General features: G+C 40.7%; 1 protein-coding gene across 22 annotated transcripts in view; it reads right to left on the minus strand.

Moving 5' to 3' along the window:
• Spidr (scaffold protein involved in DNA repair) overlaps positions 1–24,746 on the minus strand; it is a 204,902-nt gene that overhangs the window by 125,825 nt on the left and 54,331 nt on the right. For 17 of the 22 annotated variants that reach the window (XR_007589145.1, XR_007589144.1, XR_007589146.1 and 14 more), the window contains 3 exons: positions 22,052–22,305; positions 20,043–20,143; positions 11,215–11,434 (listed from right to left, as the gene is read on the minus strand). The exons of 1 other annotated variant lie outside the window; for it this stretch is intronic. Coding sequence is in view for 12 of the 21 variants with exons in the window: in XM_050125109.1 (XP_049981066.1) it covers positions 11,215–11,434; positions 20,043–20,143; positions 22,052–22,305 (575 nt within the window). In the remaining 9 variants the exon portion in view is untranslated. Of the gene's footprint in view, positions 1–11,214; positions 11,435–14,196; positions 14,308–20,042; positions 20,144–22,051; positions 22,306–24,746 lie in introns of those variants that run through there. 4 more of the 22 variants (XM_050125112.1, XM_050125115.1, XM_050125113.1 and 1 more) reach the window with 4 other exon arrangements.

The raw sequence follows: 24,746 nt of genomic DNA on the forward strand, positions 1-24,746 counted from the left end.
ATTGATGTGGCCCGTGTTAACCATGGAGTTCTTTTGAATGTCCATGGTCTGTCTATGTTACAGTCTGAAGCTATGTAGACGTCTGTGGTCCTATTGCCCTCTGGGGGCTATATTCATGGTCTCTGCTGTCACCAGAAACCATGAGGAAGCTCCATGATCCAAGCTCCACCTGACTGTGAAGAACAAGGAAGCTACTTTGGCAGTGACACTGTGTAAACCCACAATTGAGAAGGAGGGACATGGAAGACTTCTGTAATAACCCCTACCCCCCACCCAAATCTGCAAAAAAATTAACAGCTTAAAAAGGAAACTATCAAAAAAAACTTAAAAATTGTGATTAAGGATGTTGAAGTGTAGCTCTCCACAACTGATGGCACAAACTGGACTTTTTATTTCCCATTTTGTTGATGAGAAGGTCAGAGGGTGAACATGGAAGGACTGGAAGTGAGTATGACTGGGGTGTATGAGGTAAAATTCCCAAAGAATCAATAAAAATACTATTTTGAAAAAAGTGGAACTTTATGTATATAACAAAAACATAATAGCTGAGTCAAACCTAACTTCTTGAGGTACTTATTTTAAAAAATGAAAGAAACAATAAAAACACTCATGTTGTCTAAAATGAACTCAAAATCTCCTTCTTCTGGTTCACATGGTATTGCTGTGGTGGAGGAGCCAGTAAGTGGAGCGAAGCAAGGTAAACATTTGTGGGGGTCATATCCAAGGGCCATTTCCACAGCAATACAACAGGTATCCTGTGCAGACCTCCCTTGCTAGAAAGCTAAAGACCCAGAAGGATGTCACCATAGCTACATTTAAAAGGACTTGGAAAAAATAATTTCTATGACAATGATAGGGAAGAATTACTTAAATTTTGACAAATAGTCACAGCATATTCTTGACAACTTCCTGGTTTATACGGTTCCAAAATGAAATTTTCAGGTGTGAAGGGGAACTTAAGAAAAGAAGCTGTGTCTGCAGAGACTGACTGATTAAAACTTCAATTAGAACATCCATACTTGGGAGAGATTTGAGTGCTACAGGTCCAGAGGCTAATTACCTTATCTTGGGCCCCCAGAGCAGCCACTCCAAGTCTACCTTAGTTGTGGAACTAAAATCCTATGACTAATAGATAAAAACCTTTTGGGATCTACCAACTTAGCTTGATAATTATAATTATAATAATTATTATTATTATGACTTTTCCAGAGGTTTTGATACATAAGCTAGTCCAGGCTACCCTGGAACTTATAACTATCCTGACTTAGACCCAAGAACTTTGATTACCATGTCCACAATATGATGCTTATAGTATCAATTCAAGTTATAGCAAATCTATCACAGAAGGTCTGTTTTCTGTTGAATGTTTATACTTTCTGTTTTTAAGGAGCTAGAAATCTACAAAGCAGGAAGGTAACTAAACTACTAAGCAGAATATGAGAAATACTATATGAGAAACACAAGCTAAATCAAAACTAAGCAAAAACTGAAACGGTTCAAACACTGCAGAGAGAGCTCATTCAGCTGGAAAATATCAGAAGGGACTTCGTGAGGAACTGAAACTTAGGATGTCTTAAATGGAGCATCAAGACATCCCAGACAGAGTAGGAGAGAAATACTAGGAATTTAGAGTTGGTTCATTAACTTGGCCAGTGACGGGTCAACCAAAACACATTTGTGGTGGTTTTAAAGAAAATGGCCCCTAAATGACGTGGCACTATTAGAAGGTGTGGCTTTGTTGGAGGAAGTGTGTCAGTGTGAGGATAGGCTTTAGGTCTCTTTCTCAAGCTTCCCTCAGTCTGACAGTGAGTCAACTTTCTGTTGCCCACAAGATGTAGCACTTTCAGCTCCAGCACCATGTCTGCTTGCATGCTGTCATGCTCCCCTTCATACTCACAATAGACTGAATCTCTCAAACTCTAAGTGAGGCACCCTCAATTAAATGTTGTCCTTTATAAGAGTTGCTGCTGTGGTTGGTCATGGTGTGGTGTAGGAAGTCTTTCTGTCTTTGTGTTGCTTTCATTGGTTAATAAAGAAACTGATTTGGGCCTGTTGACAGGGCAGAATTTAGGTAGGCAGGGAAGACAGAACTGAGAGAAATGCTGGGAGAAAGAAGGGCTGAGTCAGAGAGACACTGCGGAGCTGCTGCCAGAGTCAGACATGCTGAATCTTTGCCGGTAAGCCACTGCCATATGATTATATACAGATTAATAGAAATGGGTTAAATTAAGATGTAAGACTTAGCCAATAAGAAGTTAAGAGCTAATGGGCCAAGCATTAATACAGTTTCTTTGTGGTTATTTCGGGGCTAAAAGCTGGGCGGCCGGGACAAACAAGCAGGCCCTCCTTGCAACAATGGTGTTTTCTCACAGCAATAGTAAACTCTAATTAAGACAACATTTAAATAAGCTGAAGGGAAATCTTCACATGCAGGTTGAGAAACAGGTAAAGGTGAACAGAAAAGAAAGAAGCATCTAATATTTCTATACAAACAAGACACAATATCAAATCTGCTTCCTAAATATACATCAGAAATGAGTCAAGACCAGAAGTATGTTGCTAAGTGGCTTAGGGATAGAAGGCCCTGAAATTGGCTACCAGTTGCAAACCCTGCAATATTTCACACAAGCAGTAAAAACACAGCAGTGGAAAAGGTAAAGAAGGAATAAAGGAGCCATGTGGAGGAACAGTCTCTGACTGAGACACTTGTTCCTTAAAACTTGGGTTTCCAAGCTAATCACCAATTATAATCACTAATCACATGTAAATTGATGGAAGCAACAAGGTAGGTACCAGGGTTAGATTCCTGGGAAAATGAAACCAGACAGATCTTTCCAAACCAACCCTAGAGAGGAAAAGCCTTGTGAGGAAGCTGCTTACTCTGCTCAAGGAGGGAAATCACTAGCTAGTCTTGATACAACACATCACGCTTGTGGCTTGTGGTGGTGGTTTTTTGTTTTTTTTTTTTTTTTTTTTTTTTGCAACTGGCATGGAGAAGGGGCAAATCTAGTGCAAAGAGAAGAAGATAGACAGGCTTTGTCTTTGCAAATTAGAGAATGGGGTATGTGCTAGTTTGAAAGCCCCCAAAAAAGGTGTGGCCTTGCTAGAGTAAGTGTGTTCTTATTAGAGAAAATGTATCACTGTGAAGGCAAGTTTTGAGGTCTCATAAATACTCAAGCCATGCCCAGCGAGACAGACCACTTCCTGTTGCCTTTGAGCCAAGACGTAGGATTCTCAACTACTGCTCCAACACCATGCCTGCCTATACACTATCATATTCCCAGCCGCCATGTTCCCAGCCACGAAGATAATGGACTAAACCTTTAAACTGTAAGCCTTCATCTCCATTAAAATAAGAGTTGCTGTGGTCATGGTATCTCTTCACAGCAACAGCAACCCTATGATGGAACCCTTATGCAATCAAGGGTATCATAACATGGGTTAGAGTTAGAGACCTTGCCCATCCTGTATTGTCTCAGCTTTCTGTCCTCTGCCTCAGCTCTGTTGGATTTTATACATAGGGTCCTTGATATGGAATCATTTTAAAAAACAAAAAGGATGGGTGTGGTGGCACCTGTATGAAATCCTAGCACTTGGGAGGTAGAGGTAAGAGGACCAGAAATTCAAGACCAGACAAATCTACAAAGTGAGTTTGAGTCCAGGCTGGATACATGAAACTCTACCTCAAAAATCCAACATCAGTAAATTAAAACAAAATTTAAGGAGCTCAATTTTGGGTTGCTTTAAGTCTTTGCACATCTCTATTCTTTTGAATATAAAAGTTGGTACAAAGAACATCTGCTTTGATATAATGCCCCTGCCCTCCATGTTTTATGAGATTATATTTGTTCTTTTCTATACATAGGATTTGAAATACTTTTAGACTTGAAAAAATATTTAAGAAATGCCTTTGTATTCATCTACTAGATTAATGAATAGTAAGACTTATGTCATATTAGCTTTCTCACTGTCTCCAAATAACTAATATATAGTTGTGGTCATTGAAGTTACAACTGTTACTAATTTGTGGAACTATAGAGAATAACCTGTAGACACTGTACAATTTGACTCTGAATGTTTTTAGGTGTATTCTGAAGCACAAGGCTTTCCCTTTAGCCACAGTATAATGAAAACATTCAAGATGGGAACAATATTATAACATAATATACAGTCCATATTCAAACTGTATCAGTTGTCCCAATAATGTCTTTTAGAGCAGTACTTCCCAGTGCAGGACAAAATCAGATGAGGCAGTGTTTCAATATTTGGCTTTTACTCTTTTGCCTTTGTATGACCGGAGCTGCTGCCCATCTGCAGCTCTCAAGTCCTAGTAGACTCACTGGGAGAAGTCATACCATAAAGCCTGCCCCAGGGGAGATGGATAACCTTGTTCAGCCTTACAATCAAATTCACAAGTGCTCCATAGAAATGGGCAAATGGTCTCCTCAATATACCTTTAGGGGGACAGACACATCTGTCATTAAAGATATCAGTGACCTCAAAGTATAATAAATAGCAGAATGTTCAATCCTGCACTAGACAACATCATTAAGTCACTCCTTTGTATAAGGCCATGTACCCAGCACTCAGATTGTCTAGTGAGCAAGACTTCTATATTCCAGTTATTTAAATTGATTCTTGGATACTGACTCAAAAAAATTATTGTTAAGGAAAAAACATAGCAGTTTGTTAAGTTTTATGGACTCTGGTAATTTTCTAACTGAGAAAACTGAGAAAGGGGAAAAAAATAAATCAAAACCCTTCATGGTCTCCATTATATTCAGATTCAACCAACAGCTTACACACACACACACACACACACACACACACACACACACACACACGGTGTAGGAGGTCCTTTTGTCTATATGTTGCTTTCATTGGTTACTGAATAAAGAAACTGTCTTGGCCTGTTGATAGGGCAGAACTTGGGTAGGTGGTGAGACGGGAACTGATTGCTGGGAGAGGGAAGGCGGAGAGAGACACCATGGACCACCAGAGTCAGACATGCTGAATCTTTGCCGGTAAGCCACTACCACGTGACAATATACAGATGAATAGAAATGGGTTAGCTAATGGGCCAAGCAGTGTTTTAATGATTATGGCTTCTGTGTGATTATTTCAGTTCAGGGCAGCCAGGACAAACAAGCAAGCCTCCTCCTACACACACATAGGTGTTAAGTGTGGGTGTAGTATAACAACGTCTTCCCCCTCTAGTGTTCACTCTGCCATAGCTTTCTCTACTTTCACAATGGATAAGAAACAGAAATATTGTTGGCAGTGAAAGCATACTCCTTAAGTGAAGCTCTGTTGCTTCAGAGTCACTATTCTAACTGTAAAGAGTTTGCTGAGATGTAGAGTTTGGCTCTGGGCAAATTTCTGAGTGGCTGGCTTCCTTAAACCAGCTGTATAGTGTTCTAATTTATGAGCTAATTAGAATGAAGTAATTTTACTAGAGGGAGAAGACTTTGTTATACAGGATTGGAATTAGAGATGGACCAAGCCAGTGTCCAACTCCAAAACCAGCTCTATATATTTATAAATATAAATACATACACATATATATATTAATGTATATATAAAAGAAAATTCACATACAATGGCTAGTCACTGAGTTCTGACTAATGTATACAATTGGTGCAACCCAAGCAACTGCTGGGCTACCAACCATCACTATCATCAGAAGAGAACTCCCTCAACCCTTACTTCCAAGTCCTCCGTTTCACTGGCTGCCCCAGAAATTCAAACTGAACTGACTGTTCTCCCACTCAGGTACTAACTAGGCTGACCCTGCTTAGTTTCTGAGATCAGAAAAGATTGGCTTATAAATAATGCTTCCTGTTTCCTAGACTGCTCCCATATACTATACCCCCTAGGTGCAATATAACAAATAGAAATCAGGATTATACTTTACAGAGATCACAACACTGTGGCTAGAATGTCTGTCAGTCAGAAGACAGAGCACACGGATTACTCTTTCTTTCTTTCTTTCTTTCTTTCTTTCTTTCTTTCTTTCTTTTTCTTTTTTTGTTGTTGTTTTTCAAAACAGGGTTTCTCTGTAGTTTTGGAGCCTGTCCTGGAACTAGCTCTTGTAGACCAGGCTGGCCTCGAACTCACAGAGGTCCGCCAGCCTCTGCCTCCCAAGTGCTGGGATTAAAGACATGCATCACCACCGCCCGGGCAGATTGCTTTTTAAAAGTAATGTCACAAAGCCACTGTTTGTGGGGGTGTCTTACACTATACCTCAATAAAGTACCTAACGTACCGTAACTTCCACCCACACTACTCAATAATCCCATGGAAGCAGATAACTAATGATCCTGACTTAACTTTTCAACAAAGAACAAGCATATTTACTATCACCTCGTCAGGAAAATCACAATAGATTTAATAAAGTCAGTATTTCCAGATTTTCAAGTTCACAAACAAGTTTCTAAACATGTTGCCCAGTGTCTGACAAACCAACTTGGTCCCAATGAAGGTATTAATTGCCATAAAGAAATGAAGAATCAGTTCAAAGGACCACAGGAATCAGCTACAGACCCCCCTGCTGCAGGTGGCCTGGATAGGAATACATTAGAAATACGCCTATTCCTGACTGGATATGCTTCTGATAAATCCCAAGCCAAGCCAAGCCACAGGTGGCACAGACAGGCTGGCCACCCACTGATCACCCACAGCCCGGAGAACACGCGATCCCAGATTGTACTGTTCAGTTGATGTGAACAGAAATGTTTACCATTCCAACATTTCATGTCATCAGCTAGCTACCCACTAAAATTATCTATTCCTGTGGAATGCTTGGAATTTCCTCATTGGTAAGGATTTGGAAGGTTTTAAGTACAGACTCTATTCTCATAAAATGGTGCATTCCCCTAGACTACCAGGGCAGTTTTGTGGAAATCCACAAACCATAAGATAAGACAAATATGCTTGTGCCAAAGACAGTGCCTCATGCAATTCTGGGAATATAATTTTTTTTTTTACTTTGGATGCTAAATCCATGTTATCAATGATTTATATTTACCCATTTTTTATCTTTAAAAGTATATAAAAGTATTCCTGATATTAGAAAAAAACAATATTTGTCTTATTGGACCTGGATTACCTTTCAATGATTTATTTCTAGCTCCATCCAATTACCTTAGAATTTAATAATTTCTTTTTTGAAACAGTTGAATAATATTCTATTGTATAAGTGTATCACATTTTCATTATCCAATCATCAGTTGATGGACATCTAGGCTGTTTCCAAGTTCTGGCTCTTGTGAATACCATAGCAATGATCCTGGATGAGCAAATATCTCTGTAATAGAATAGAGGGTCCTTTGGGTATATGCTCAAGAGTGGTATAGCTTGATCTTGACACAGATCTTTTCCAAGCTTCAGGAGGGACCATCAAACTGACTTTAAAAGTGGCTCTATGAGTCTGAAGTGAGCAAGTGTTCCATTTCCTCTCATCCCTGCCAGCATGCGTTGTCATTTGTTTCATTGATCTTGACCATTCTGACCGGTTTAAACTGAAGTCTCAAAGTAGTTTCAATTTGAATTTCCATGCTGGCTAAGTAAGGACATTGGATATTTTAAGTGTTCCTAAGTGCCATTTGTATCTTATCTTTTGAGAACTCTCTACTTTGTTATTTTAAATTTTAAATTCAGTTATTTCTTTTCTTGATGTTCAGTTATCTTTAGCTCTCTCTATATTTTCGATATTAACTCTCATCAGATGTGCAATTGATAAAGATATCTTCCCGTTTTATAGCCTGCCATTTTGTTCAAAGGATGGTGTGCTTTTCAGCTTCATGAGGCCCCATCTACTGTCAGCCTTGGTGCCTGTGCTACTGGTTTCCCTTTCAGAAAGATTTTCCCTGGGCTAATGAGTTAAAAACTATCACACCATTTCTTTTCTATCAGATTCAGGGTATCTGGTCTTATGTTGAGGTCTCTGATTCACTAGGAGTTAAGTAAGGCTCAGGGTGGTAGGTATGAATCTATTTGCTTTCTTCTAGATGCAGGTATTCAGACTAACCAGCACCATTTGTTGAAGATTTTGTCTCTTTTCTTAGGACTGCTTGACCAGAGTTCTAAGCAGAACTTCAGCTTGCAATCTAAATCTGAGTCTTAATTTATTCCGAACAAACTGCCAGTCAGCCCACCCACATGCCCACCACGAGCCACCACTGTTTACTGTTAGTCCCTAGAACCTCACAGAGTCCTCGAAAGAAAAGAAACTCCTGAGACAAAATATAATCAAACAGCACATGCACAGATCAAAGAAAGGATAGTAAATGCTAAAATTGAAAAATACCAAGTAAAAATACAGGCAAGCCCATAAGAATATCACCTAACTTTTCAGCAAAAAACAGAACAATACAACAAAAAGTGGTCAAAAAAACCCACCACATGTACAAGAAACAACAAACAAACAAACAAACAAAAAACAGAACAATATTTAGTAATAAATCTCAATGTTAAATGTCCCAATTGCCTAATAAAAGGACACAGGTGAACAGATGGAGTAGAAAAGACAATCCATCTTTTTGCTAACTCCAAGGTGTGCAGCAAGCCATAGGGCAAACACTGCATTAGGGTAAAGGGATAGAACAAGACAGCAATGTAAATATTTGCCAAGATGGACTTCAACCCAAAATTAATCAGAAGAGACAGGGATTCCTCATGGATTTCTCAGCCATCCATATTACGTTCCCTCCCTCCCTCCCTTCTTCTTCTCTACCTATCCCCGCTCCTTTCCTAAGGAGGCTCCCTTTCCCTGTTTCCCAATCAGATCACTGTCTCCTTCTATTCCCTTCTTCTGTAATAACTTTGACACCATCTAGTTGCTCCCTAATTCGACTAAAGACTGCTTAACAAGGACACTATGCCGGATACTAGAAACCCAGCTAACTACACAGTGCTAGTGGAGGCATGGTTACTGAAGAGAATCCACAACCACTATTTCATTAAATTACCATAGTACTTAAAATAATCTATAAACATTTGTCCTTATACCCACACGTAAGTGTAGTCTTCACCCCTCATCAAGGAAATTTCTCTTTGCAACAGAGGAAGACCATTACAATTTGAGAGGCTAGAAAGATAGCTCAAAAGGTTAAAAATTCTTACTGCTCTTATAGAGGACCCAAGTTGGATTCCTAGCACCCAGGTAGGGTAGCTCACAACAGCCTATGACTCCAGCTCTCAGGAATCTGATTCCCTCTTCTGGTCTCTGAGGGAAACTGTACTCATGCACATACACTCCTCAAATCTTCACAGATACATCTGAACATGCGTAATTTTTGAAATTTTTAAAAATTCTGTCTCTAATAACAATATATAATTCAGTTCAAGAAGCTCCTCAGGATATGGCTATTTATAATCCTTTGGGCCATGTACAGACAGAAAAATCAGTTGATTTACATGGTCACAGAATTAAACTACTCAGCAGAAAACATGTTCACTCTCAGGGTAGGTATAAGGGCTGAAACAAGTCCCTACAAAAGTCCTGTATTGAAGCCCTAGGCCCAGAGCACTAAATGATGATTAAGTTAAAGTGAGGCCTGTAGGATGGCCTCATTTGAATCTGACAGGTCCTTAAAAAGATGAGAAGTCTGTGCATGGATAGACATCAGGGGTAGACACACACAGGAAAGGTCCTGAAAGATGATACCAAGTGCATTGTGTTCCAACAGCCAAGGAGAGATTCAGAGAAAATCTATCTCACTGGTACCTTGACCTTAGCCATCATAATCTATATTGGGAGAAATAAATTTCTATTGTTTAACAAGATGAGGTAGCAATTTGTTAAGGCAGCCTGAACATACTAAGCAGCTAGTGCAAATTTATCTGTTACCACTGAGAAGATGACCAAAGTTGAACAGTACTGTCTGCACAGCCCAGGAGACCTGGACTGTCTCACCTGTCTAGGAATTTTATGGCTTCTCCTTCCCTAGGGGACTTTGAATACTGGCCTGTTCTTTGTGATAGGGCCATTGTTCTACAAATGGAGATATTATATGCTACTATCATTGGATTAAATTACTGTATATTCCAGAAATGTGCAGCAAATAATTTGTTGGGATTTTAAGGGTGTGCTGGCTTGAATGCGAATGGACTCCAAGAACTCATACATTTGAGTACTTGGTCCCTAGCTGATGGAACTGATTGGAAAGAATTAGGAGATATGGCTTTGCTGGAGCGGGTGTGTCAGTAGGGATGGATGGGATTTGAAGTTTCCGAAGACTCCTTCCACTCTGAATCTGTCCTGTGGTTGTGTCTCGAGAGGTGACCTCTCAATCACTCTATCAGTGCCACCCCTGCCTGCCTGCTGCCACGCTACACACCGCGATGGCAATGACTCTAATCCTCTGAAACTAGAAGCCTCAAATAAAGTTTTTAATGCTGTCTTGGTGTCATATCACAGCAATAGAAAAAAATTTAAAAAATGGCTAAGCGATCCTTTTAAATAAAATTGGGTAATATATTGAAGGCCCTGGCAACATTTAGCCTGAGGCCCTCTCACAAGTGATCCTAAGAATCATGAAGAGATCACTGCAGACCAGAAACAATCACTAGCCACTAAAAGACCTCCTGTGGAAGGAAGATAAGCTTATGTTTAACATCTGTAGCCAATCCCAAACCCAAGAATCTAGGAATTTCATAGATGGAACCTTCTACCAATACATTTAATAATTAGTATTTACCAAAAGTAATAAAGTTTTTTTGATAGTAAAAACTATTCTCCTAAGCAAAAGAAAGCAAATGTTAGAACTGCTGTAAATTTTGGTCTAGTAATGATTATTTATTCTCCTGGAGTTCAAACTATATTATGCACTAATCCGTTCTTTTTACATTTCCCTCTTAAATGACATCAAGAAAAGAATAAAGCAATCATATTACCCTACTGTCGCATGAGATCGCCCACTAAACCTACTTTCCCAGAAAGAATCAAAACAAAAACGGCCAGACTGTAGATCATACAACACACGTCATAGACAAAAATCCTCAAGTGACAGTTTTTTTCTACTCCCTAAATCCAAATTATAAAATCTCTGATTCCAAGCGGACACAATCCTATCACATAAGATCCAAGTCACATCCCGGCTTTCCTCCCTTGGCATTTTTCTAACAAAGTCACAGAACTTTTCCTGGTAAAAATGTCTCCCGCTTACGAGGCAAATGCACAGTTGACGGCTGGACTCAGCTTGCTGTACTCACCAAGGAGGGAATATGTAGATGATGTCCTGGGGATGCCCCCGTAAGTGGTCTGCAGTCTCTCTGGTAAAGAGAACCTTCAGACAGGCTCCCAGTCCAGCAGCTGTGCCCCTGGGAGGGCTCGTGGTTGGTGGCCCTGCTAACTGCTCACACACTGCAACTTGCATGGTGCATTCCTCATGTAGTTCCAGAATTTTCACAGTTAAGACACCAGACTTTCTGCCTAGAAGCAGAACAGACCAAAAAAAAAAAAAAAAAAAAAAGAAAAGAAAAGAAAGAGAAAAAAGAAAAGAAAAAACACACATTCAGAAACATCCTACACATTAACTGCTTCTCTGCTTCTGTCAGAAACTATGTACCAGTGATAGCAAAGGAATGTTCATGGACTGCTGAGTGCTTGAGGTATGAATTTAAAAGGGCAGAATTTAATCTGGATTCCAGGAGTGCCCCTCTTATAGAATTGGCCAAATTACATAGATTTCAATTTCTCATCTATGAAACAGATAATGTCACTTGCTCCAGTCAAGATCTGAGAGAATTCGAGGATAAACAAAGGGGACCCAATGCAATAATAGTTATCGACACACATGTTGTACCAATGTAACAGCACAAAGAACTGGGAGTGTTGGCTCAGTTATAGAACATTTGCCTAGCATGAGTGTGGTTCACCTCATAAGATCAAGTGGCTGGAGTGATGTGGGACACGTAAAATATTCCTAATAAAAGTCAAAATCTTTGCAAAATCCTCATGTTGGGTATGGAAGATGTCATCGATAATCCTAGCTACTAGAGAGACTAAGTCAAGAAAATCCTGAGTTAAAAGCTAATCTGGGTCCTGACTTCTTTGCTCATATTTTCCCTCCTTCTGCTCCTCCTTGGGACATTGGGAGCTCAGTCCAGTGCTCCAGTGTGGGTCTCTGTCTCTATCTCCATCCATCTCCAGATGAAGGTTCTATGGTGATATGCAAGATATTAATCAGTACGGCTATAAGATAGGGTCATTTCAGGTTCTCTGTCCTCAGCTGCCCCAGGACCCACGAGGGGTGCACCCACCCACGGAGACAGTGGGGCTGATCTATTGTGAGCTCACCAAGGCCAGCTGGACTGCGACTGAAAAACCATGGGATAAAACCGGACTCTCTGAATATGGCGGACAATGAGGGCTGCTGAGAAGCCAAGGACAATGCCACTGGGTTTTGATCCTACTTCATGTTCTGGCTTTGTGGGAGCCTAGACAGTTTGGATGTCCACCTTCCTAGACCAGGATGGAGCGGGGAGGACTTTGGACTTTCCACAGGGCAGGGAACCCTGACTGCCCCTCAGACTGGAGAGGGAGGGGGAGAGGAGTGGGGGGGGGGGAGGAGGGGGAGGAGGTGGGGAACGGAAATGGGAGGCGGGGAGGAGGCGGAATTCTTTTTTTTCAATAAAAAATTATATTAAAAAAAAAAGCTAATCTGGGTATCACAGGGAACAAGATGGGAAGGGGAAGAAAGCCAACTAGCTGGAAGAAAGAGCAAACACAGCAGGGGCACACGAAGATAGGTGGGTGATGTCTCCTAGAGAGACAAAAGCTGCTGTGACTCAGAGGAAAGATGGGCTTTTCAAATCTTTGCTATAAAATACACACAAAACAAATAAAAGTTTTTTATGTGCTTAATAACATGTGCTATTAGTTGCAGGTAATGAGTATATTTTATCTTTTTCTATTAGTGTTTAATTTTTAAAATACAAAATTAGCTAAGCAGGAATAAGGAAAATAGAGCTGCAAATAACACTCAGTATCACCAGTCTCTCAAACACTGCAGATTAACAGCAAAAAAGATCAAAAGTCAAGTTTTAAGTTATATATCGCTTCGTTTCCGTTTCCAATTCTTCCTCTCTTTTGCTTCATGGCTTTGTTTTCTTTTCCTCAAGCTCCCCATCCATTCTCCTGACCTAGTGCTAGATTTCAGGTTTGCACACTGAGCTGGCCCACCAGCTTGTCAGGATGACTGCTTCTCATGGTCTGTACCTGTCTCATTGAGGATAGGAAGGAAACAGTGAGGGAAGGACGTGAGCATGTGCAATGTCAAGTTCCTGCTGGGCATGATGTGAGCAGAAATGGAGGTGTAAAGACAAACTTCTAAGACAGCACTGACAAAAGAGCAAGCACATGACTCTGGCACAGCACGGGTGTCTTTAATGAAAAGTAGTTGTTCTTCAACGGAGAACAGAAGAGCAAGCTAGGATCAATAAAAGTCATTTTAGTTTGCATATTTCTCTAGGGTAAGGCAGACAAGCAGCACCTAGAAAATTAGGGGTTTTAGAAGCAAATAGAAAAATGGTCTACAGAGAAACCCTGTCTTGAAAAAGAAGGAAGGAGGGAGAGAGGGAGGGAGGGAGGGAGGGAGGGAGGGAGGGAGGGAGGGAGGGACCCATGCTGATGACTGAGCAGAGAATTGATTGCTGCTGTTTACTGAAAAGCAGCCTGTATCTTTTTAGAAAGACAGAAAGGAATAAAGAAAAGTCTTTCTGGTCTTGTAGCTACAATATTTGCTGTGCATCACACTAGATATGAACAACTACCTATCAGGTAGCAAAAAGTAACTCAGTGGTTACTTTAGAGTACGTAGAAATTCATAAAAGGAAAACAATTATAGGAACACACAAATATTATTAGAGCACAAACACCTATGATTCCATTATTAAAATACACTTAAAAACATAGGATGAGCCACACTATTACCGACTGTTCATTTTTGGAAGCATTTAGTAAGTACTAACAATATTCCAAATAAGATAACACCGTCTCAATATCCACAGCACCGAATGCTTCGGGGAATAAACAAGTTATTTTCTGTTAACTGTTTTCATGCCCTGAACACCACAGCTGGAGAGAAGGGGCTGCAGTCTTGTCCTCTGGGCAGAGTACCACCAGGAGTTCTAGGGGACACAAATAAACAATGCCTTTGTAGAATAAAACAAAGCAGTCTCAATTCCACTTACCCGAGAAAGAAAAAGAGCATGGGATAAGGTCTGTCAAATTATCTGCTGGAGGCAAGCACCAAATTTGAGCCCAAGAGATATAAGTACCAGAGACACTCATTTTAAAAAGAATACTGTTTTGCAATCTGATGAATAGTTCAAAAAAAGGTCATTTCTATGCTGCTAGGGCAATATTTTCCAAAAATGTTGGAGCATGTAATTAAGATATCACATCATCCAGGAAACAGATTGAGTAACTGCCAGAAACAATTACTTAGCTATACTAGAAAGATTTTTAAGAGCCACAGGCCTTTAAGGAGGAGCTGAGTAAAACTGTCTTCTCAATATGACAGGGCTGCTGTACTCATGAACGCAGCAGCTCTGGTGGGCTGCACAAGACCTGCAGGAAGAAAGGCGAGTCAGCACTGGGGCATGGAGTGGGAATGAGTTCTTGAGCCTGAACTATGGAGAGCTGATGGCTTCTGGGGGATGGAGAGTTGGTTTTCTTTAAGGATATGCTCCTGGTTGGTTGCCCATGCTCCAGTGAAAGGCGCCACAACTGGGACTAGCACAAATTGTAGTCATGGACTGTTATAAAACAACAACAGAAAGAATTCAAAAAAATAGAGAACATGAAACTGGGGGAGGATAAGGAAGTGAGGCTCAACCTGGAAAGAGTTAGGAGAAGAATGATCCAAATACACTGTGTGAACATTTTAAAGTATAAATAAAAATATTTTTAATCTTCAAATTAAGAAATACAAACACCTTATTTGTGTTTCTCTAACGGTAATAGTTAATATACATATAGTATTAGCTACCTCTGGAAGCACTGGGAACTGGATCACAGTAAACACAGTGTAATGCCTGGTCCAGCACATGTGCAGTAATTATAGCATTAGCCTTTAAAAGCATTTTCAAGTTAGTTTTCTTTTTTCAGGACAGAGTATCTCTGTGAAACAGCGCTGGCAGTCCTGGAACTCACTCTGTAGACCAGGCTGGCCTCAATTTCACAGATCTGCCTGCCCCTGCCTCCCAAGTGCCAGGCTTAAAACCATGAGCCACCATTGCCCAGCTCAAATCGGTTTTCCTATTCAATCCCTAAGAACTACAAAAACAGGTTTGAAGAAATAGAACCTTTGTAAAGTTGCTACCTTAAGTAAAGCTGTGATACCAAAAAATATGACTGCCTAGGGGCTGTAATAAAATAGCAGAAACAATGAAGGGGTTAGAAAAAAGTATGCTGTATTACCAAAATGCCAGGCAGGATGTGCCTACAGGTACAATAATGTCATGATTGCTATGAGTACAACAATCAGCTTTCCAACCTAATTTAAGGCATATTCCACAGGAGGAACTCCTGTCTAGTACTTCTGTAGATGGGGGGGACATCAGAGGACCTAGTGGAGAAGGAACTGCTATTGTTTTGTTGAATGAATGTAATGTGCATCAAGTTGTTTCTAAACATATTTGCACCCAAAGAATTATTAATGAACAAAAATTCCTTTTTGTAGATTAAGAGTATTTGAAAAATTCATGATCATTGGTGAAACTCCTAAGAACAAGTTTATTTTATTGCTGTGGCATAGAGGCCCGCTGCTTAGTCACTTATAAGCATCTAGATCACTCTCTCCAATGCTTAAATCATCACAGAAGAGTAGAAAGAACCTAAGAGCTGGAAGAAGGGGTGGAGTTATTGTGTTGCAGTTTATTCTTAGAGGGAACAGGAAAGATCGTGAGGCTCCAGGAGTGGCAGAAGAAGTAAGCAACCTTCAAGTGCAGGAAGTTCATGAAATTAACAAAATCCACAAGGTCCCTCTCAAACGTTCTAAAAGTAGTAAATAATTCCAGGGAGAGAACACTCTCTGACACGTTTGCATCCAGGAGACTTGGACCTGTCTTTCAGCGAGAGCATTGTCTCTTCAATTAGCTGTAACTCAGCTGGGGTAGGCTTCTGGTGACGCAGTTGCCCTTGGGTTATTCGTGATCCTATACACCACCTATCATCATACTCCCATAAGCAACCCTAATAAACTCAATATTTGCTAGGTCAAACTTCGATAGAATCATTACTTTGGTCTACCGAATAGAAGCTGGTTTGCCTTTCCCTAGAAAAAGCTTACTGAGACTGCCCCTGGAGAGGGAAGTGTCTGGGTTACTTGTTGGAGAGCTCTGTTCTCTGCACCCTAGCCCTAGGAGGCTCATCCCATGGCTCATGCCAACCCACCAAACCCCAGAGACCCTGGAGTAAGCCTCCCAATACTCGCAACCATTCCCTACCACATCTGTGCTCACCACAGCCTTGGCCCAGGCTGCCCCTAGAGAGGTGAGTGTCTCGGTTCCCAGTTGGAGGGCTCTGCTCTCTAGGCCCAAGACCCAGGAGGCACACCCTGTGACACAACCCGACCCAGCAAACCCCAGAGACTCCGGACCAGCATACACACACACACAGTTTTCCCACAGCATCTCATCTGTGCCTACCAGAGCCTTGGTCCAGACTGCCCCAAACCCTACCTACACCTGAGGAACCCAAGAAGCATATCAGCAGATCTGCCTGAACCTGGAGAAAGAGCAACTACCTAAGCCACAGGCCCTACCTTCACTAACTGGAGAAAGAGAGACCCCGAGAAGCACAGGCAATAGATTTCTGTAAGTTCAAGACTACCCTGGGCTACACAAAATCAACCAGAAACAAATCTAGATGGTGGTGGCCTAAAGCTTTAATCCCAATATTAAGGAATCACGCCTTTAATCCCAGCACTAGAAGAAATATAAAATGGGAGGAGAGAGAAGCTCTGTCTGCTTAGTTTGTGGTTGCCCAACCTTGGTAGAGGTAAGAATTCTCTATTGGTTTGGCTGGCTGCTTTGCTTTTCTGATTTTCAGGTTGAACCCTAATTTCTGTCACTGGGTTTTTAGTATTCATGCTACAGTCACAAATAACAAAAAATATCTTGGGATAATACTAACCAAAGAAGTAAAAGATCTGTATGAAAAGAACTTTAAATCTTTGAAGAAAGAAACTGAAAAAGACATCAGAAAATGAAGAGATCTCTCATGCTTTTAGATAGGTAAGATCAACATAATAAAAATGGCAATCTTGAGCCGGGCGGTGGTGGCGCACACCTTTAGTCCCAGCACTTGGGAGGCAGAGGCAGGCGGATCTCTGTGAGTTCGAGACCAGCCTGGTCTACAAGAGCTAGTTCCAGGACAGGCTCCAAAATCACAGAGAAACCCTGTCTCGAAAAACAAAACAAACAAAAAAAAAAATGGCAATCTTACCAAAAGCAATCTACATATTCAAAGCAATCCCCATCAAAATCTCAAAACAGTTCTCCACAGACCTTGAAAGAGCAATACTCAACTTCATATGAAAAAACAAAAAACCCAGAATAGCCAAAACAATCCTGGACAATAAAGGAACCTCCAGAGGCAAAACCATCCATGACTTCAAGCTTTACTACAGAGCTATGGCAATGAAATTTGCAGGCAAATGGATTGGACTAGAGAAAACTACATTGAGTGAGGTAACCCAGACCCAGAAAGACAAATATAGTATGTACTCGCTCATAAGTAGGTATCAGACATAAAACAAAGGATAACCAGCCTATAGTCCATGACCCCAGAGAAGCGAGGTAACAAGGAGAACCCTAAGAAAGACATACATAGATCCCCCTGGAAAGAGGAATTAGAAAAGATCTTCTGAGAAAATTGGAAATGGGAGGGGGAGGACAAAAGGGAGGGAGGAGGAGAACATGGGGGAACAGGATGGTTGTGATGGGAGAATGACAGAGAGGGAGAGCAAGGAAAGAGATATCTTGATTGTGGGAGCCATTATGAAGCCTGTGAGAAACCTGGCATTAGGAAAATTCTCAGGAATCCGCAAGAATGATGCCAGCTAAGACCCAAAGCCATAGTGGAGAGGGTGCCTGAACTGGCCATCCCTGGTAATCAGATTGATGACTACCTTAATTGTCATCATAGAACCTTCATCCAGCAACTGATGGTAAATCCATAGCTAAGCAGTAGCTCAAGCTTCCAGAGACCAGTCCAAGAGAGGGAGGAATGATAATATGAGCAAAGATGTCATGACCATAATGGGGATACCCATAGAAACAACTGGCCCGAGCCAGGGAACCAGCATAGGACAAAACTAGACCCAATGACTGTGTGTGACAGTTGTGTGGCTGGGGCAGTCTGTGGGTCCACTGGCAGTGGGACCAGGATTTATCCCTAGTGCTTGAACCGGCATTTTGGAACCCATTCTTTTTGGAAGGATACCTTGCTCAGCCTAGATATGGGGGGGGGGGGGGTTGGTCCTGCTTCAAAATGATGTGTCAGACTTTTTCTTGACTCTACTTGGTAAGCCTTACCCTCTCTAAGTGGATGGGGAGGGGCTGTGGGGGGGAGGTGGAGAAGCGGGAGGAAGGGAGAGAGTGTGAACTGGGATAAGTAGGCAAAATGAAAAAAGATTGTTCTAAAAAATTTTTCAAAGCTCACAGAACATTTTATTAGTTAACTGAAATGGAAGGGATATAAGAGACAAAAATCTGTTTGTGGAGACTGTGATTGTTGATTCATTTGAAATACACAGTCAGAATCCGCTGACACGCATGTGAACTCAAATCATCCTGGGCATGTTATTCTGAAAATTAATGCATCTGGCTAATTAAAGTACTATAAAAGAAAGGACAAAGTGAAGTAGTTAGGTGTAGGTCCATATTCTATTTGGTATGGCAGCCAGGTTCTGAAGCCACAGGCCCCACCTGATGGTCACGTATCCTGCCAGGCAATAACCTAACAAAGGTCAGGGTGTTTTGCTCCTTTCTTTGTAATTGGGAGGACGCCTGATAGAGATGCTGATTCAAGCCTCCATGACAGCTAGCATATGGAGCACACAGGTAGATGTGGACATGACAAAAAGCCATTCACCTGGTTACTTAGGAGACAGAAAACTGGTGTATTTCCCACTCAGTTTATGTTCAGGTATTAAAGCAGTTTGGAGAATAAGACGAGAGGAATTCTTCAGGATGTGAACTCAGGACTTCATGAGGGACCAATGAGAATCTCCCTCCCGATAAAGCCATGTGAGTTGTGTCTTTATTCCCATTTCTCCACGCTGATCCAGAGAGAGAGAGAGAGTTTATGTTGGGGTCCAGTTGAGAGAAATAATTGAGGGTCCGGGCTAGCACCAGACCTCGACATAATAGGGCCCAACGTGGGGCTGATCAGTGAACCCCGACAGTTAGGATGTGAACAGGGAGCTTGAAATCATTCTTTTGTAGAGCATAGGAATCATCTCACCCTCTGCTTCCTTGAGACAGGGTCTTACATAGCCCAGGCTGGCCTCAAATTTCCTCTCAAGTTGAGGATGACCTTCAACTACTATTCTGCCTGAGTGCTAAGATTATAGTGTGCACCACCACACCTGACTTACGCAGTGGTGGGCAATGCACATAGGACTTCATGAATGAAAGAAAAGCATTTCACCTATAGACCTACAACTGTAAACCCTGTAAGTCTTTTATTTTCATTTTGGCCTGAACAATCTAGTAATTCACCAAAATTAATGCACTTGATATATATATTCTCTAGCCCTTTTGAATACACGCTAGAGACATGCACTGAGATGGATAGATCTTCAGGCTTGTATAGCAAGCATTTTACCAGTCCAGTCAGCTCCCACACCCCACCAAAATACTTTTCAACTATATTTTGAAAAGTATCCCCCAAAACAAAGACTATTGGAAAGAATTTTTTTTAAGTCACAAAAACACAAACAATCCACCTTCATGTATTTGACGTGAGAAAAGACTTTTTACCTGGAATATTTTGTACCCATCATCTAGATGCTTATAAAAAATCTTACCTAAAGGTGTCATTTGATAAGAAACACATCGATGTCTCCACAAAGAAATGGCAGATCTCTCACGATTCTGCAGTTCTTTTAGTCTCTCTGCCAGCCCGCCCCTGTTTAATTAAATATAATATACGATGTTTAAATAAACAGACCTCAGAACAACTGGAGCTTTCACATTTCATACCCTCAACAAAAACGGACGAAAGGAAACCTTTTGTATGATATTCTCTTTCTGTGTATCATTTCCAATTCCTAGTTTTCCTAGAGCTCTAGTCCCTGATTCTTACCAAAGCTGAACTGCCACTGTACTCACAGAATTTGACAGGGAAGTCGGTATGGTTCCCTTTCTACATTCTTAATTTGTTCACTCCATAGATGTGCTGTGTGTTTACTAGCTGCACTCGTCACTTGGCTACGGTTAGAAAATGCTGCATTCTGCCATGCAAATAGGGCCTCCAAATGTGCAAATAAATAAATGCAAAGTGAACGCAGAGCCTCAGACAAGACTGAACTTGCCAACTGTTGGTGGACACAATGATCAAACAAGAACATTACTTGGACTCTGTAAGATAATTTAGTACCTACACACTACAAGGATCATAAAGTTAGAAAAGGGCAAAGCCAAAAAAGGGAGCCAAAGGAGAGAAAGAGAGAAAGGAGTAAAGGAAGGAAAGTTCTATGGATTTTCTGAATTACTTTCCTCTATTTCATTCCCCACTATGATACAAATGAATCAAACCATCTAGTGGTACGTATAGCTTTACAACTGGACCCACCAGCATCAGGAATGTGCCTGATGTCATATGGGCTATCTTCATTTTAGCCTGGACTCATCCAGGATTTTGTCTTGACCATTTAATAAGCCCTTTTCGAAAACTTTGACTATAAATCCCATGAATCCACTGGTTTTCCTGCTGTATATAACCAACCTCATGCCACTAAGGCACTGACTGTACTCGGTGTATCATGGATCTTTCTTGTCCTCTGGTCTCATGACACAGTCCACGATTTTTGGATACTAGGAAGTGGTTTTTCAAGAATGGGTACACATCCTTGTGCCTTAATTTATAAAAACAACATGAGAAAGGGTATAAATTTTCTCAGCATAGTGCATGCACCCATTATTTGCCTCTGTAAATATTCTTTCTGGAAATACTATTCTCTGCAACTATTCTGGGGACTAGATCTCTTTCAGCACATAATCAGCTAGATCTCTCCATCCGGAGTGTGAGTTTAGGCATCAGTTCTCCCATTGTACCGTTCACTGCTCTCGGTTTGCCCTCACAACCGTGTTCTCCTCCACTGTGATAATTCACCTGGAGCTCTCTGTCACTTTTAGTTTAAGGCACTGCTGGACGCAGGTTCCTTCTCACTCTCAATGTTTTTGCCTACGGACAGGGGCATTATTTCGTTCCAGTTTATAACAAACAAAAACACCTTGGATGACATGAGGTTGTGACATGTCTCTAAAGGTTCTCGCACACATTCTGCGTGGCTCACCAAAGCCAGTCATGGACTGACACACTAGTAACAAGGCTGTTCACCCACTGTGGCTCTCCTCAGCCATGTGAGGTACTTTATCCCTTAGATAAGGCTGTCTTGTATTCTTAAGCATCAATTTGGCCACTCGCTCTGACCATACTCGTGCCACACAGGTGAGCTAGTGGACTTACATTTATTTTTATTTTTCTCTTTATAAGTTATAATTGATAATTGAAAGCGTGTCTCTAACAGAGCACCTGGAACACTGATGTTTAATAAAACTTGAAGAGCAAAGAACACATTTCCACCAAAGCGAGCAGTCGTGCAAGCTATTCATGACCAGATCCACTAATGCACCACTGAATGAACAACTCCATAAACTGCCTCCAAAATAGGCTTACTAATTGTCTATCAAAATCAGAATTGCATTTTAATTTTCTTTCTCAATTAAACAAGTATTTTAAAATTAAAGTCTCAGTCAACATTTTAAAGAAAGAGAAGAATTGAGGAAAAGAAAATTGCAAACATGATTTAACCTTAAAAGCTTCTTCTTTGTTGCTGAGTTTTCTGAAGTCTTGGGAAAGCTGGATGTGTATTTCTGGGGAGTCCTCAATATGGGCTCAGCTGAATTTGCCCCTGAGTCCGTCTGTCTGTTCAAAGCCCATCTTGCATCTGATTTAAAATCCACCCGGAATTTGTGAGGGGATTCTGAATCAATAAACAGGGCATTCTCTGGGTCATCTTCTTTGTCACTATCTGATGAATACTCCAAAATTTCTGTAGGAATTGGCTGCAAAAATTAAGAAATGTAATTAAATATTCTTCATTTAAGTCCAAATGCATATATGTCTATCATTGTTTTGACAAAAAACTTAATACTCAAAAATAAAGAATAGGTTAAACTAGTTGTAAGCCAGACATTATTTTATAGACTCCATCAAAATCAACACAAGTGGTTTTTTTTCTTATCATCCTTCAGCAAATCAGTGGCACGTATCATATGTACTCAAGTCTCCGATGTCAACTGGTAACATATCTGAGAGTCTAAAGTAGACACTCATGGGAGCATTGTTTCTTTCTTAGCTTTTCAGTTTTAGCAAGGAGATAACACTCATTATTTCTCATGAACCAAATATAAAGATACTGTCTCCTTAGGTATAAAGTATTTTAATTCAGCAGTGAAGCCTTTTTTGGCACAATTCCAATATATTTTCTAAAGTTCAGTTAGAAATCTTTAACATAAACAGGGATTATTTAAGAATGCCTAACATTTCTTAAGATATTTCTTCATTGTTTTATTCAAATGTCTAAACTTGTAAAATAAGGTTATTTTTAAAAGTGGAAGTAGAAAACCGAAGTTTGCATCATAAGGCCATATTGTAGACTCTAATACTTTCTTTTGATGCCTTCTGTCTTTGCTCTGACATACACTGTGCAGGATTTTAATGCCAATTTGACACGGCCCAGAGTCATCTGGGAAGAAAGAATATCAGTTGAAAATGCCCTCATGAAACTGTCCAGTAGAGCATTTTCTAACTAGTGATTGACAGGGAAGCACCCAGACCCTTGTGGCTGGTACCATTCCTGGTAGGCAGTCTCAGCAGAGTATTAGAAAGCAGACTGTGCTGGGCGGTGGTGGTGCACACCTTTAATCCCAGCACTCAAGAGGCAGAGGCAGGCAGATTTCTGTGAGTTCAAGACTAGCTTCGTCTACAGAGCCCATCTATTTTGCGAGATTAATGTTGACCACATATCCCTGGCAATGCAGGAGGTGTTTGAGTGAAAACAGGAAGCAGAGTGTGAGCATATATGTGCATTGTTATTGAAGTAGCTAGACCTTGCTAATAGGCACAGGAGCTTACTACACTGGGCCTTTTCTGAAATTATATTGTTAAGTACATATGAGAATCTTTAAAATACTATCCAGTATCATCTAAGAAACATTTTTAAGAAAAGAAAAAAAAAAGAATGAAAAGCATGATTCTAGTTCCTACCCACCCTTGCGGTTCTAAGCCTAAATCATGGCAGCGAGATACTTATCTATCAATTAATAAGCACTAGGAGTACGTGCTTTCATCACAATAAGGCTTCCAGATAAATATTAAAAATAAGTCACAAAAAGAACCAGAGCATTTTAAACTGAGAAAGACGGTTCACAATATCTTTAGTATTACTTGAGAAATGCATATCTAGATAATTTTATCTTTTCCCTATGAGCCATCCCTCCCACCCCCATGAGGACTGAGCACAGAATTCTCTGTCACTTGTCACTCTTCCCGTCAGCAACTCCCCACAGCCCAGGCACACTATGAACTGTAATCCATCAGCCTGGACCTCTGAGCTGGGACTTTAAGCCTATGCCCTTAGGCAAGGCTGCCAAGTTTTCTTTCGAATAAAGGTTTTCATTTCACCCTTAGGGTGAAATCTTACTTTAAGTAAGATCTCTCAAGCTCAGTTCTGTTGCCAGTTAGAGCTAAAACAATATGGAGGCCATTACTGTGGAGTGTTTAGCAACATCCCCACCTACACCCACCAGATGTCAGGAGCACAAGTTCAACCCGTAATAATCACAACATGTCCAGACACAACGTAATGTTTCCTGGACGAGCCATCCTCAGTTAAGAACCACTCTCCTAGAAAGAGGCACAGCTTGTGCTACAGACTCAGGCGGATGTGAAGAGGATTCAAAGTACACTGGAGGCATGGTAGAGACCAGAACTGGTTCCTTATAAAACACTGCGATACAAGCATTGTCAAAGAAATTTTACTTGGGTTCTGAAAACACATCAAGAGGAAACCCTCTGTGGCCTCTGCATCAGCTCCTGTCTCCAGGTTCCTGCTGTGTTTGAGTTCCTGTCCTGACTTCCTTCAGTGATGAAGCATAATCCTAATAAACCTCTCCCCCTCCTCCCAATTCTCTTTGGTCATGCTTTTTCTATTACAGCAATAGTGACCCTAACTAAGATAACATGTACAGGTCTTTGATTTTTGCTCCACTTATTGACATGTCTAGTTTTTTGTTTGTTTGAGTTCTTTTTGTTGTTGTTTGTTTTTACTAGTACCATGGTTTATAACAGTTTTGTAATATAGCAAGAAAACTGGTATAGTAATAACTCTAACATTGTACTTTTTACTCAGAAATATTTTAGTTATCTGGGGTCTTCTGAGGTTACCTATGAGTTCTGGAATTTTTATTGGGTCTACACTGAATTTATAAGTCTTTTGGTAGGA

This window comes from Alexandromys fortis, unplaced genomic scaffold (genome assembly GCF_014885135.2).
Source record: "Alexandromys fortis isolate MF-2015 unplaced genomic scaffold, M_Fortis_MF-2015_v1.1 scaffold_239, whole genome shotgun sequence".
NCBI classification, from domain to species: Eukaryota; Metazoa; Chordata; class Mammalia; order Rodentia; family Cricetidae; genus Alexandromys; species Alexandromys fortis.